Raw genomic sequence first — 16,140 nt, 5'->3', positions numbered from 1 at the left:
AAAAACTGTCTAACAATGAAATCAAGCATTACACTTAGATTTACTTCCTCGCTTTGACATTGTCTAGTGGGCAGTTAGCTATGTCTGTATGGCTCAGAATAGACTCAGTCCAGCAGAGTAAGAATCTAATCCCACGTGCCTATAGACCACTGTGGTGTAATAGCAAGACAAGTACCAATAAAATTTAAAAAAAAAAAAAATGTTACGCAAGCAAAAACTTTGGAAAAGTTCTGTGCACCTGGACACAATTAGAGAAATACAAATGTCTGGAGAACAGCTCACTCCAAACAAATAAAGTATTTGGCCTCAGCTTTAGTGTGGGTGGCGAGGAGTCTTGAGTCAAGTTACAAAATCAAACCCTGAAGGAAAGTCTACATTATCTCAAATTTTGTTTATAGCACTCAACTTACTACAGGTAAAAAAAAAAAAAAAAAAGGTAAAAATGATAAATATTTGAGTCAGTGGAAAAAAGTAATTAAGTAGTGGTATTTCTAGCAAGCTACCACATTACCCTAGTTTGGTTTTAAATTTCATTTCTTTATTAGGGCTCTGAAAGCAGATACATAGCCACAGATCATGTCACTTGGAAGAGAAATAGGACACAAAAGATGAGAAGGATAAGACCTCATTACTGGGTAAATAGAGCTCATTAAAATCAACACGCTGATTCACGCAAATAAACGGTTGCACTTGGAATACACATGTACACCAGTCTCTAAAGAGAGAAGAGAGGAGCTCCTGCAGCAGAACAGAAATGCAGAGTGCCCAGGATGTGACGTTCAGTAGGCCACAGCACACACTAGTCTAGTTCCATGGAATGGTGCCCCCTGAGCTCAAGCTTATTAACGGTTGGATATATCCCTTTTAGAAGTACTCAAGCTTTAGCAATAAGATGATGTTCCAAGAGCAGCTATTGTTCTATTAACTCTCAAAGAAGAGAGGAGTAGCCGTGAATGATCTTCCTCAGAAAAAGAAATTTGTATTTAACATTTTCAACATATATTTTTTGGTTGTTTTAGAAACCAGCACTAGCAGTGCAGAATTTAAAACTCTGGAAAACAGCACAAAACTTGAAAAAACAAACTGTAAATAGCCTGGATACTGAAAGTGGCCCAGACAAAAAAGAGACATATACACATTCCCCACATAAGCAAAGAAATAAACAGAATTGGGGTAAAAAGCAAATGAACAAACAAACCCACATACAAACATTCAAAATCACTTTTGGTCATAAATCATTTGGTCATTGTAGCAGTACTGTAGAAGATCATTTGTGGACTTAAAAAAAAAAAAAAATGGAGGCTGGGAAAGCAGGATGAGGAACAGGGATTTGTGGGACTTCTCTTCCACCTTTCAAGAGGTATTACAGACTAATGCTCTACATCAAATTTAATCAGTTTGTGACAGCGTTCAGAATTTTTCAAAGATCTGATGTAACTGCTCAAAGAGGTTTTAATTCACAAGCTGAAGACAGAGAAGTGATAATAAAGCTCTGTCCAGTACAAGAGTACCCGAAAGAGCACTTTTTGAATTTCCAGTGTAACTCACTTTATTCCCCAAATATCACAGTTTTATATACCAGCAATACCAGTAAATACCAGTAATACCAGCAATACTAGTAATACCAGCACTTTTAACTGCCCTTCTCAGACACTGCCAAAAAAGGAAGAGAACAAAACAAAACAACACACTGCCCTTTGTCCATTCATTTTGCCTTGCAGTCTGTCACTTGCAGCATTGCCCCGTGCATTTTTCATGTGAAACAAACTGTGTACAGGGCACCAGCAAATGGCTCTAACGGTCAGACCCCCAGTCCAAGAACCCAGATTTGTTTCTGTTTAGTAAACAGTGTCTGGGGTCTGCAGGGGTAGAAACACTCAGACATCTGTTTTTTTGAAATGGAAAAATGAAGCGTGAGGAAATAATGAAGTACAGACATTCTTAATAGCTGTGAGCAGTGAGACATTCCAGCATCATTAACTCTTTCATTAACCTATGGGTTTACTCCTACAACATTCACTTACATACAACTCAAATCCATTTTACTTGTTAGCCTCCTTGCTTTGAGCACAGCCATTCAGCAGTGGTAAAGTCCAATAGTATGTTCCATATATTAATAAAGGCACCAAACAAGCAAGCAATTGAACATATTGTTTGGAAAAGGACAGCAAAAAGAACAGAGTATTCAGATGAACGAAACTTTCCATGCTATTAACAACCAGGAAAGACTTCAGTGATTTGACTAAGGCTAATTAGATCAAAACTTTATCAGGTAAAAGGGGAAGAAAGGCTCTCTAATGACATCTGAATACAATGGATTCTCACTTGGAACCTCCACCCTGAAGTAAGTTGGTTTACAAATTGGGTGCTAAAGTAAACTAAGCTGCTTTTTGCAGAGCTTCAGAAACTTGTTTGATTGCAGTTACTGGCAATGATTAACAGTTGGATATATCCATTTTAGAAGTACTCAAGCTTTAGCAATAAGATGATGTTCCAAGAGCAGCTATTGTTCTATTAACTCTCAAAGAAGAGAGGAGTAGCCGTGCTTGTTGCAAACACTGCCATTGCCACAGACCAGCTGGGCAATGCAGATACTCCTACTTTAGGCAGGATTCAGCCAACAGCAGGACTTCTCATCTATGAAACTTTTATTTCCCTGCTCAGAGAATTTCATGAGCACAAACAATGCGAGTGTTTCCAAAGCATGTTTTCTGGTACAAAACTGAATTAAAAAACAAACAAACAAAGAAGATGAGAGACATGTATGAAAAATATGAAAATCCGGCAGACCCCAACCTACCAAAACATTAGACATAAGAAAATTATCCATTCAGGTAACTGAATGCAAGGGGATTTGATGATTCAGTTATTCTGCCAGCATACTAAGAAACAAAGATATACCAAGCCTGTTACACAAAAAATTTACTTAGCCTTAGCCTGCAAACAGACAAGCATTCTGAGCTTCAAGCAGCTATAAGGGCCAAAGAGGAGCCAGAGGCAGCAGCACTGCTGCAGAAGAGGCATTCCACACGGTGCTGAGGCCTAGCAGTGAGGCGTTCAGTAGCCAAGCTGAAAAGAGAGTCATCCCCATTCAAGCTACATTTATATTGAGTACGAAAACAAAATCAAGAAGCATCTAGGATAAGTAGAAAAATAATTTAAAGCTTCAACAAAATAGCACGGTACACATAGCAGTTGAGTAGATAAGCTGACGTGAAAAGGTGGTGTTCTGAACAACAGCAACAAATATGCTATCACATATACTCAGAAGAAATGAAATATGCCGTGGTAATAGAGCTGATTGAATTGAATTGATTGAATTCAATTATCAATCTGCCAAACTATCTGCTTCAGCTACAAAGGGGAATGTGCCAGACATGAAAGCAGTATTTCTCTTTCTGCAATCCTTCTTTAAGAACCAGAAGTCCTAAGGTTTGATTTTGCTTCAAGCTTCTCACATCAAGGTTCTCCTTTATGAGAAATAATCCTGTTTTTATCAACAGCGTCATTACATGAATGTTTCAACCTTGGTCAGAAACACCAGGTAGTTCTCCATTCATCTGGCATTAAACTGAAAACATTCATGAACATTGGTGCATTCAAAATAAGTTGAAAGCAAAGTTGAAAGACTGACATAAAAATGGAAAAAGCTAAAGCTTCAGAATTAAATACCACCACACCTACCACAATTTACCTACAATGGAAACACTCAATGATTTGACATAATATATGCTGTTGAGCACCTGATGAAGTCATGCAAACATGATTTAAAACCAGAAATCACCCTGTGATTTGTTTTGTTTTTCCTGTAAGTCATCCATCAACTCTTCGTTTTGAGGCATTAGTACCCTACTATACAAGAATGACAGAACTTCAGAATTAGGGAAGACAGTGGCAAAAGAGAAATAAACAAGTTCAGCAACACATCAGGTAGAGATTCAGGTAATTCAAACAAGTACTTTTAAGCCAGCAGATCATTTGATACAAAGAAAAGTCTCAGTTTTGAAATATCAAGTATTTTGGACATCATTAAAACAGTGCAGAAGCTGATTTATAAAGACAGCCTCCCTCCTCAGTCCTACTGCTTTTTGCTTCTTTTCCCCTTGGCCCTGTGACCTTTTTACTGTTGGCTGTACATTTCGAGTTTCAATCTGTGGAGAGGTGCAGTGTCTTTAGCCTAAGAGCAAGAATCTCAGAAGCTGAAATAGGTTCAAATGTACCAAGAAGGTAAGCTTTATTTGTTTCTTGGATTAAAGCATTCAACTGTCATCTAGGTTTTTCATGCTTTTGAACTGGAATAATTGTAACAATGCTACTTTGAGCTTTAGTATTCCTCACTACTTCAAGGCCCAAACTAGACTGCAAAAGCAGAAGTGTGGAAAGAGCTTTATGCTAACTAGGGAATAAACTGAGTAAATACAGAAAAATCTAGCAGTTAATCAGAACCAGCAGTTAGTCGTTCTGGACTCTGGCTGACTACACTTGAAATGCAGACATCCAGTTCTTGCAGAATACAATAGTACAGATCCTTTGGTTTCATCCTTCTCTTTTTCTGGTGCTCAAGGCCAGGTTGGATGGGGCCCTGGGCAGCCTGGTCTAGTATTAAATGGGGAGGTTGGTGCCCCTGCCTGTGGCAGGGGGGTTGGAGATTCATGATCCTTGAGGTCCCTTCCAACCCGAGCCATTCTGTGTGATTTTCTCCTGTACTTGTTGCATTTCATTTACATCGCCAACAGTTCCATGTGTTTTAAGATATGTGACTATTGTTTATGGAAAACAAAGTCTGTGGTCAAATCATTACATAAGGCAAATTCAAAAGGTAGCATCAGCATAGAGCTGAGAACTGCCTGGGGGGAGACAAAACATAAAACAATAACTGAGCAGGAAAAGCAATAACAGTCAATAGACAGACACTGGCACAAGCTTGGTGTTCAGACCTCAAGGGACACGAGATAGAACAAAGCCCCCAGTGAGACAAAATACAATTTTTTTCCAGAGAACCATATATTCTCCAATTCCTAAATTGCATTTATGCTCTAATTTTCAAGAACTATAAAATTTTACCTCCTAACACACACTGGAAACCATCCCCACGATAACCTGCCTTACACTGGCAGCTGAAGGATCCGGGTGTGTTGTAGCAGAAAGCATCTGGATGACAGCGGCCCTGCTGACATTCATCTATATCTGTAAAGAAAAAGATCAGTCTTCAATAAATATTCCTCATGACGGAGAATAACTAACAAACCAGAGGGAGAATTTGAGTGCAAACCTGGCTTATTACTATCAGGCTCCTATTTTAGGCCATATGACTAGAATTAAAGACTTTTGGAAGAATACAGAAATGAAAAGAAAAAGCATGCATATAATTTAGATTCTGGCAGTTGGCAAATCCTTCTACCCTGCTGTTCTCACGGGTACTGGCACTGTAAATTCACAGAGGATTTTAGAAATGTATGCCCATAAGAAAGGAGAAAGAGGAAAGGAAAAATACATAAATGCAAGAAGAAAGGCTGAATTTGACCAGCAAGATTTCTGATGTGTTTAGGTAAAGCTTCTCTCCCACTGCACTCCAACTGACATGAAACACAGTATAACATTTTTACAGATTCTGAATTCTGAGCACTGTGTCACCACCTTAGCCATATAAACCAGTACAGAGCAGACAGTTCCAGCATGTGTGGATCTGATCCCCTAAATGCAGCTACTTCCATTTGTGCAGCTACCTCATCTTGGACCTGCTGGAGAACAAATATTGAGGAATGAACTAAAAGCGGGAGAGTAAAGAACAAGAGCTTACAGTGTTTGCCTGCAGGATGTAAGGTACAAATCTTCCTATTTTAAATCAGAAGCAACTACAGGAAATTGCAATGAGCAGCCAAGTTGTGCAATAAAGAGTATGAAAAGACACAGCAAATGGCACTACTCACCCTCACAGGCACGTCCATCTCCAGAGAAGCCAGGGAGGCACGTGCAGATGTAGGCAGACCCACCAGTGTACACGCACTGAGCACGCTGAGGGATGTCGCAGCCATGTGTGCCCGTCTGGCAGTGGTTTACAGCGTATTCTACAGCTGCAGGTTAGACACACGAGAGAAGAGAGAAAGTCTGAATTTTCCTCCACAATGTTTGAGGAGAGCACAGCTGTGAAGGCTCAGAGAAGAAAAAAGAAACACAGAAACTGTGTTTTGTTTGGGGGGGTTGCAGTTTTTGTTTTGCTGTATTTTAAAGCTCTTCCATTAAGCCAGTGTTAAAACTTATTGATGTTCTACAAGGTATTGACTGCCTGCAGCACCTCAGAAGTGTTTGTTAGCATAAAATAGAACAAAAAGGCTACAGTACCCATAGATCCTAACATCTATGCGAGTTTTGTTTATAAAAAGGAGTCCTCAACGAAGAAATGTAAGGCATCTCTCCTAGAGGCACCTCACACATTGGCTGAGCAGCCAGTTCATTGCACTGGGAATTAAAATATCCTGCTACACTAACCTAGCTTTGACCCAAGACTGTCATCACTTGGCAAGAGATGGGAGATGTGACTCACTTAATCGGAGGTAAACACATTTGTCAGCTCTTGGAGAAATTTTGACCAACTGCAGCAGCTGGGGCCAGGCCTGCAGCTTTTCATGATTTTCTCATTGGTGACAGTGCTGATATGCTGCAAGCGCTGCTCTACACACAATAGTACTTTAGGTAGTTGCTGGAGCTTTACCTGTGCTTACCTGTTATGTCAGAGAACAGGAAAGGAAACCACTATATTTGAAAAAGAAAGAGGCAAAATAACACAAAAAGGTTAGGGCAAGAAAAATGTGGTTTTGCAGTGAGCACGTCTAGGAACAGATTTACAGCTGCTGTAAGAGTCCACTGGGGCTTTCTTTATGCAATTCCTTCCTAGGAGTTGACAGGGGACCAGGACCGGAGTCCACAATGCTCCTTTCATCACAGTACACAGATGGAAACTACCACAGTATCAGCAGGGGAAAAAAAGACAAAAATCTGCCATCATAGTCAGATCTGGAAACAGATATTTTGTTCATTTCTCTGGAGGAGACAACGTCATTGTAAGAATCATTTTTATCTGTTCTGCTTCACAGAGCAAGATTTAGATTACAAAATAATCTGTTCAGAACAGCATTAGCCTTAGAGCTGGAATTCCTAGGGAGCTCCCAAGTTCTGCTATCCCTCAGTCTACAAATAGAAGAACCAAATTCATTTACAATTCTCTTATTAACACAGTGAGTCACAGAGCTGGTATGAAAAAGCTGCAGTTCCACATCAAACCACATAAGCAGAAAAAAGGGTGCTGTTGCCCTGTCTCAGGTTCAAGTCATTCAGGGGCTGTAAACCAACAGATATAGAAATAAGAATGCTAAGTTTCTTCAGGATTGAAGAAAGAGATCACACCAAAGTCTTTCAAGCTGGGCAAGTAGTATCTTGGCACTCTTCTTTCACGATTTTGTATTTTATTTCTATGCAAAATCTGCTATTAAGTCATGGTATAGAAAAGACAGAAGCGTTCAATAAATGTTTCCATTTTGTACTCAGAAACATTCTGAATGGGGAATTTTTATCAGATAGAAAACAAAGTTCTTCAGGGACCCTCTTCAGTGCCTAACAGTTGGTAATCACTAACTGCAGCACAAACTCCTACATTCAACTGGTGTTAGAAGCCAGCATGACCCTAGAAGCCATCATCTGTTTCTGTAAGACAAGCTACAACCCAAAAGCCAGTGGGCAGTGTTTTTAAGTGTGAAACTCACCAACACAAGTCCGCCCATCTGCTGCAAACTGGTATCCATCAACACACTCACATCGGTACGTTCCCGGCTGGTTATTGCAGACTGCATTGCTGCCACATGCACCTGGCTGCTCCAAACACTCATCAATATCTAGAATATTATACAAGGATTTCTGTCACTATAAAAAACACCTTTAAAACCGATGCCAGAAAAACAGAAACTGTGTAAGTGGTAAATAATAGCAGGCTTGTGTATCTAATCCACATCTTGGATAGTCTACACCCCTTAAAAGTAATTAGCAACCGGAAAATAAGTTTTCAGTTAACTGTGACCTCAGCTAATCTGCACAAAAACAAACAAACAAACAAAGAAAAACCACAGGAGAGGTTTTACAGAGGAGTTGGCCAGGAAACCAGGGATGGAGGAGAAGCCTTTGGGAAAGAAGATGCAGGATAACTAGGAACTTTAGGAAAGAATTCTCCTTCAGTTATCCATACATCAAAGCCTAACAAATTGAGGTTGCTCTTTAGCACAGTAAATGACAAATACACAGAATTTATGTGTATTATTATGTTAAAATCTGGAGTAAAGTAAGATAGGGGATATAACCGTTAAATTTGGTTCTAAAACACATTTTAGATCATATATACAGTAATTATTTTATCTGCAAAATCTTTTAATTAATTCCAAATCTAACTGTCTACTAACAACTATACATACACATGTAAGAGGTACAGATCCCAAGCTCAGAAGCTAAAATGATCTAAGATTTTATTAAACTGTGCAACAAAACAGACACCATCTGTAGTTTAGTTAAACTGCAGAGGTTCTGCTTCACTACTTTCTACTGCAAGCTGTGTACCTCACACCCCAAAAATGAAATTTTGGAGGTCTCCAGCAAGAAGGCTCCTGTGAAGTTTATGCTACGACCTGGAGCATGCAGAAGAGACTAAAATATGAAAAGAAGGGAACTTCATACTGTAAAGGTGATGATGATAATGATTTATCATAGGTTTTATTTTAGGTTCAGATTTCTACTCCTAGCAACACATTTCCTTGCCAGGAAGATAACCAAATAAAGACATGGAACTTTCACTATTTGGGCAGCTCTTACAAAACATCTCAAAACCCCGCCAAGTTACTACAAAGAGAAGATCTTAGACAACAGAAACACTTTACAATGCTGGGAAACAAACTTGCCTGAAGAACAACATAAGTATTTGGACCTTTGGTCCAATAGACTTGAACAAAAGGGATTTTCAAAGCATATCCTAAAAAAGATTATTTCATTGGGTTCTGATACCCATGTCCTGCATACATTCCACATTGCCTTTAAGAACTTTTAACTTAGTTGACTCATATTTACCGGAATTTGCAGAATGTTGCACTTCTTACAGCTAAGTCTCCACAAGTCTTATGAGAAAAGCAACTACGTAGGAAAGATGCTTTGTAAGCTAGCAAAACGTATCCAGGTTTGACTCTTCAAGACAATCAAACTTACTGACTGTGATTAATCACACATTTAGCTACTCCAACATCCCTTTAACCTATGATTCCTCAATCTTCTTCAAAATGAGAGTCAATACATTCCGAGCAAAACAAATTATACATTTTCTAAAGAAAATCTTCTGATACCATAACAAACGTTTCCGTCTCCACGGAACCCAATCGAACATTCACAGGAGAAACGATTCCCAGTTCCTGCACGACATACTGCATTGGTGTCACAGTTATGGGTACCAGTGTAGCAAGGATTCCGGCTAATATCAGCAGAACCATCTGAAAAGAAAGACCATATTTAGCCATGACAACCCTATCAAGTAATCAGACTCAGATAAGGTCCAGGAGGACACTACTTATAGCATGAATGAAACAAGCAAAAAGCTTTTTTTTTTTTTTTTTTTTTTTATTTTGCATCGGGATGAAGGGGATTGATGCAAAACATCAATCCCAGATGACAATGTCATTGGTATTTTTTGTAACTTTGGCAAAGGACCATAAAAATTTAAAAGAAGAGTCACACAAAACTCACTAAAAAAAGGAAACCTAACCAAGATAAAGCATCTTCCTGAAACTAACCTAGACTCAAAATGTGATTCTTAACAGCTTGCTTTGCTAATTTTAATTGATTGAGCTTTATTTTTTGAACAAACAGAAGCGAGTATCGTCCCTTCTGTACTTACCTGTTACAGATTTTCCTATTGCTCCTTCATTTTTATTCTGATTTCAGCAGACACAGAAAAAGTCTGGAATGTTCTCCTAGAAAATACATTTCAGAGGCTTCCTACCTTACAAATATTGTGCCACGTATCAAGATAAACTACAGAAACTAGCTTTTTTCAAAGGTAGACCTTTTTCCCCTCTTTTGCTCTTTGCTCTGACAACACACAAAACAATTGTTAACAAAGACCTAGGTATCAAATGAAGAAAACTGGCACAACTTTACACCTCTAAGGAGCAATATATTCAAGCTAGTACGCTGAGAGTACTTCAAGAAGTTAGACACAAATTTCACTGGATTTCAGGAAGAGATAAACACCCTTCCCCAGGTAAAAACACCAACTGCAACAGTCTTGTTTCTCTTCTTAACTGATGGATCCACATCTGCTAATAAATGTAACTAATTAATTTAATTAATACTCAGCTAATGCAAACTAACGGAAACATTCTTTTAATAACAGTAGCGACAAAGAAATACTTTGAATTCATACATACCACTGATGGGGCCAATGGAATTGCTCATAGCATAACGCAGAATTTGCTCGTCTCTGTTATACAGAACAAATATACTGTCCACTGAGAGCTGCTGAGTAGCAGGAGCAGCATGGAGAGTGTCATCATGAATGCATTCATCAAAGGAGATGGTTTGTCGCCACTGATAGGCACCAGTGTACGTGGAAGCAACCCCATCCCTTTCAGGCTCTGTCACTGTGTACTCTCTGGTGGATGACGAAGTGATCGCTGCAACATGGCAACATACTCAGATCAGAACAGAAAGCAAAAATCTCTGTTCACTGCTATACGAATCCATTTTCAGGCAAAGGAACAGGCATTTGGTTGGACTTGCTCTGTGCTCAGCACAGTTGTAAGGGATGGGACACAATTTATTCTGCCATAATTTAAAAATTCAGCTAAAATTTATGGGTTGCCAGGAAATGAAAGGAAAATTTAACTCAGGAAACGTACAAATTCCTTTAGATGAATCTGCCCAAACAACTCCTCCAAATCTCTGAAGTTGTTCAGCACAAAGTAGAATCTTCCTGCTGCTTCTATCATTTCACAGCTCATAAAGACAGGCAAAGCAGTAACAGGGGCTAAGTACCAGGTACGAAGGTCAGATATCAGCAGATATAATGCAGTGATGGAGCAACCACACCATTTAAGCTACCTGTAACAATCAAAGGTTGCCACTAGAGGAAAATGCTGCCTCTCATATCCAGATGCATTTAGGAGCACTGCTTACTGCTCTTCCTCTCTATTGCTCCTTGATGGCTGGGCTGGCTGACCAGTGGGAACACTATAACATCACTTTGTTTTTGCTGGGTTGAGACATACATTATATTATCCAGGAAGAGGAAAGTAAAGAGAGGAATATTCCACTGAAAATGGCAAAATGAAGAACTACTCTCTCACCGCATCTCTGAGACAAGGAACAGAATTACTGAAGAGATAACAGAGGAAACTGATAATGGAATTAAGAGTCTCTTAATCTTCTAGACAGTTGTTCAAATTCTGCTCAAATAATACTGATAAATGCTTGTTACAGACATAGGGCATGGTCACTGAAGTGCAGCTCACACAACACTAATTAGTTTGCATGGTCTCACTGAACAAGATTAAAGCCCATTTACAGATGTTACTACAAATAGGTATATCCCAGTTCAGCTCCTGCTGGAGAACTACGGACTCCACAAAAAGCTTTGCAATTTGTTTGACTACCACTGACAATGTAAAAAATGAGACTAATAAAAGAGAACACCTAGCGTCAGCTCAGACTCACATTTTTTCAATGGAAAGTTTGGAAATATTTGCACACAAAATCCACCTTCTTTTGGAACCCAATTCTAAGAGTCAAAACTACGTAAACTGAAAGTCACAAGCACATCTTTAAGAAGGTAATGATTATCCTTCACTCTAAGAATTGTGCACTTACATCTCAATTACTTCTTACGGAATCTTACCAGAACTAGAGGCGTGATAGAGTTCAGTGTAAGGTTCAATATGGACTGATGCACCAGAGGGGACCTCAGGTACTCTGCCTTCCATTTCTGTGCTGATGGTAAGGTGACCATGCTCATCAATTCCACTGAATTTCTGCTTTATAACCAGCTTCTCATTGTTGCCAAGAAAAGTGACTTCAGTTTGCCGTGTAAACTCTCCACCTACAGAAATAGCATTAGTTAAAGCAGTTAAACTAGTTAATAGTGGTTTCTGAATCCTTCTATTCACCACAACTGTTTCTACTAGATCAAATTCAAACTATTTTCTATAAGCAAGCTGTGATGTAACATAGTTGTTAATATTCTGGATCCTTACAGAAATAATTTCCAAAGACAAATTGATAATGTCATAAGGAAACTCTCTTTAACACTGAATATGCTACACTGAGAGTGTAACTGAAGAAGCAGTTAAAATAAATATATTCAGAAAAGCTAAAAATATTCACCCTTTCCCTCTTAGTAAAAACAGCAAATGAGCTATATATTTTAAAGAATATGTCTATTCAGAATACAGGCACTTAAAAACAAACAAACAAAAAATCCCCTACATCTGTTTCTAAATAAAAACCAGGTGAAATTGTATGCTGTAAATTCTGAAACAAACTTAAAACACACACACACACAATTAAAATCCCCAAACAATAAGTTACATTCAAGTAAATTCATAGCATAGAGTTGTAAAAGATAAAATTTAAAAAAACACGTGTTCTCCTTGGGCAGATTGAACCTACAGCTTGAATTAAAGTGTACAGACAAACAGATAATGCCCTGAACCGTTTTTTAAAGCTGTATTTATGATCTGAGGCTTCCTTCAAATAAGTTAGCAGGGTTATTTGCATTTCATACAACATTTTCTTCTACAAAGAATTTCAGACTTGCAAGAGATCAGACTTTCATTGCGCTTTGCTTCATTGGCACAATCAGGAAATAAGTATGTTAGATGTCTTATAAATGTAGGGGCAGGGTTTTTCAGCAGCTCTGTGCACTCTATAACCAAAAATCAGATATGTTTTAATAATCTCTTTCATGTATGGGAATGGGCCAATCCATTCTTCTCTAAGAAATTTACATGCTTGTGCAGAAACTGTAAGATAAAAAGCCTGATATGTAAACAAGAAAAACAGTGAGAAGTTTGGTAACAAAGCAATCAATTTTCAACTCAGATTAAATAGATTTTTGTCATACTGCTTCTATATATGCATTTCTTATCTCAAGACAAGGGAAAGTACAGCATACTTTTTAAACGTAATTTTAAATTAAGAAGTTACCGGTAATGCTGAATCCATTTTTATATCCTTGCTGCTCCACAGCAAACATCCACCCTATTACACCTCCAATAGAGGCAAGAGGCAGCAAAGAATAACCCAAAGCTTCTGGGATTGTGCTGATAGCAGTATAGGCACGTCCATGGTTCATCACAACATATGAGTGAAGATCGGTGTTCTCAAATGTAACTGGAACGGGGTTATTTCCTACAAAGATTCGTCCTTTGACTTTCCCATTGACTCTCTGAGGAGAACCTGGGAAATCAGTGCAATGTATCAGTACAAAACGACAGTTCTCAAATACTCTACAAGGAATGAGTTCAGAGCACCCTGTTCAAAGATATCAGTGTCAAAATGAATGGCAAAAAAATGCCAACTGAATTCAGCGGACAGAAAACTCTCTACAGACAATGTTAGCTTGGTTACATGAGTATTGTCACATTAGTTAAGCAGTCAAAATTGCCTCCAAAAGTACCCTTTATCCTCATTAACAATTTTTCCTCCAAAGACAACTCTATAAACAGATCATGCTATTACAGTATCTCTTACAGTAGCAAGATGACACTTCGTATCAATACCTACTGAATGTAGATTTGCTCATTCCATACTAGAAGCCTAACACCACTAGTTGATCAGAGCAATCAGACTACCTGCCTTCAAAGAAAATTCGTTAGAAGACTGTCAGTGTTTTACTGAAGTAATTACTTTGGTTTACTATTTTTCTTCCATATAGTTTTCTAAATGCATACAAATTCAAGTTGCATTAACTTCAATCCTTTTCTTTCTCTGAAAAACTCAGCTTTATGAACTGAAAGCTGTGTAGTAGGTTTTGCTTCCCTTCTTTATACAACACAAAGTTTGCAGTCAGCTAGTTCAGCTGTTGAAATGCGTCTATATTCTGAGTCAAGTCACTACAAGGATTACAAGTGTATACACAAGAAATTCCTTTATGGATCTTACACAGGAACAAAGTTTAAATGGGTATCTAACAAAAATCCGGCAGATTAGCCCTTCAGTAAAGAAGCTTAAGAGTCAGACAAAGAGGAGCCATGCTCTTTATTGATAATCAGAGTTAATTTGTTCATCCCCTTTAGACAGCCCTTTCTAGAGTGGGGGACTATATTAGATTCTAAAACACCAGAACTTCACAACTAATTCTAACGGTAACATTGGATGCTATATTATGAAATTATTTCAGTTACAGAATAACTTTTTTTTCCTAGAAAGTTGCATAGTTCATATACTTGGCTACTTAAACCAGTCTGCTTCATTTAAAAAATACAAAACCATCATCTCAGAAAGTATAGCTCACCTAAAACACCTTTCAAAACATCTCTAGTGATAACTCTTCCAAAAACCACATAACCACGTCTTACTTTGACTAATGAAAATAGGTTGCCTTATTCAAGAATATCAAGCGTAGTAGCTGCATATGCACCCAATTTTCAGAAAAGTTACCTTCTGCTACACATTGTCTGCCATTTCCTTTGTATCCAGCAATACAACTGCAACAAAATCCATTGGGGTAATCTTTGCAAATAGCATGAACAGAACACTGGTGGCGATTGTTAGCACAGGTCTGTTGGACGTCTGTGTGGTAGCGGAACACTGTAGAAAACACCAGACATGTATACTAAATGCCTATTATATCTCTATTAATACAGAGCATTCAAACAGTCATGATGAAACTAGCAGATGATCATTTTAACCTATGCTTGCTTCCAAACCAAAACAAAAAGGCACCTTTTCAACTTCAGAACAAAGAACATCAGTAAAGGACCCAGGAATATGCACCAAACACACGGTAATCCTAGTTGGCCCGTCCTATTATTAAATGGAAATAGCCATCTATTTCAAGAAACAGTACCTGGGTAGTCGGTCACACTGCTTTGAACTTTCTATAAACACTTCCTTGCAAGTTAGAATTGCTAATTCTGCCACTGCAAAAATTGAGGCCATGCAGCCTTACACCAGCAAATGATTTTTACAGCAATCGCTGTCCTCAACCTTTATTAAATCACCTGAATTCATTAACTCACAGTGAAAGGAAAAAAGCCAGGTTTCAGTAAAAATGATCATAAAATCTTTACCGGGAACAACCAATTACTTAAGATATTAAAGGTCAGATCATAAGTTAAACAACAGTCTTGGATGAAAGACACAAAATCAGTTCCCACTAAGAACACGTCAACATCAGGAATACCATTATCCCTATAGAAGCTTTCCTTAGGAGAGAATCAGGTTCCACAGGCACTGTGAACCTGCTCTTCTGTGAGCCAGACTGCAGAACTATTTTACTAGACTGGCAGGATGAGTCTGAGGTGACATTCAAGATAAACTCTCCCAAATGAATGACACAAAATTGTTAAAGGTACCCAGAATGTCACATCTGAAAATCTGAATCTTCTTGCTTCCTGTCTGTATTAGAACAATCCAAGCTTTATAAAAGGCCTTACCTATACCAGTTTCATCAAATTCTTCTACATCTATGACCTGGGGTCCCTGTGGGGGGAACTGCTGGGCTGGGAACTGGCGAGGTGGAGCTTTTGCTGTTGGGAATTCTCGATGACGATAAAAAGATTCAGTCGAAGGTGTTCCTGTTACATCTTGGTATGAAGTTATAAAGTCTTCCACAGCTAACTGAGGAACACTGTATGTAACGTGCTGGTCCTCTTCTGTACTGTCCGTGCTACTGGTGACGTACTGTGGCCTTATTTCAGTGGAGCCATAGTCTGACACGAATGGTTTTGAAGTCAACTCCTGGTCTTCTTCACTGGGCTCTAGGCTCGCCAGAACATTGCTGACCTTGGCAGGCACAATAGTGTCAGATGAGCTACCAATCTCGAACACCCAGACACCTCGCCTCCCAGCATTGCTGCTTCTATCAGAGAAATCACAGGCCAAATCAAAAAGGTC

General features: G+C 38.6%; 1 protein-coding gene across 1 annotated transcript in view; it reads right to left on the bottom strand.

The window, feature by feature from the left end:
• NID1 (nidogen 1) overlaps positions 1–16,140 on the bottom strand; it is a gene marked incomplete at both ends in the record, with an annotated part of 35,397 nt that overhangs the window by 12,173 nt on the left and 7,084 nt on the right. The window contains 9 exons of the mRNA XM_079532476.1: positions 5,065–5,187; positions 5,931–6,074; positions 7,761–7,889; positions 9,375–9,518; positions 10,455–10,700; positions 11,921–12,121; positions 13,228–13,479; positions 14,683–14,832; positions 15,681–16,105. Coding sequence (XP_079388602.1) covers positions 5,065–5,187; positions 5,931–6,074; positions 7,761–7,889; positions 9,375–9,518; positions 10,455–10,700; positions 11,921–12,121; positions 13,228–13,479; positions 14,683–14,832; positions 15,681–16,105 — 1,814 coding nt within the window. The remainder of the gene's footprint in view (positions 1–5,064; positions 5,188–5,930; positions 6,075–7,760; positions 7,890–9,374; positions 9,519–10,454; positions 10,701–11,920; positions 12,122–13,227; positions 13,480–14,682; positions 14,833–15,680; positions 16,106–16,140) is intronic.

Source organism: Tetrao urogallus (assembly GCF_951394365.1).
Source record: "Tetrao urogallus genome assembly, chromosome: 2".
Taxonomy (NCBI): Eukaryota; Metazoa; Chordata; class Aves; order Galliformes; family Phasianidae; genus Tetrao; species Tetrao urogallus.
This window is presented reverse-complemented; position numbering and strand designations above follow the sequence as displayed.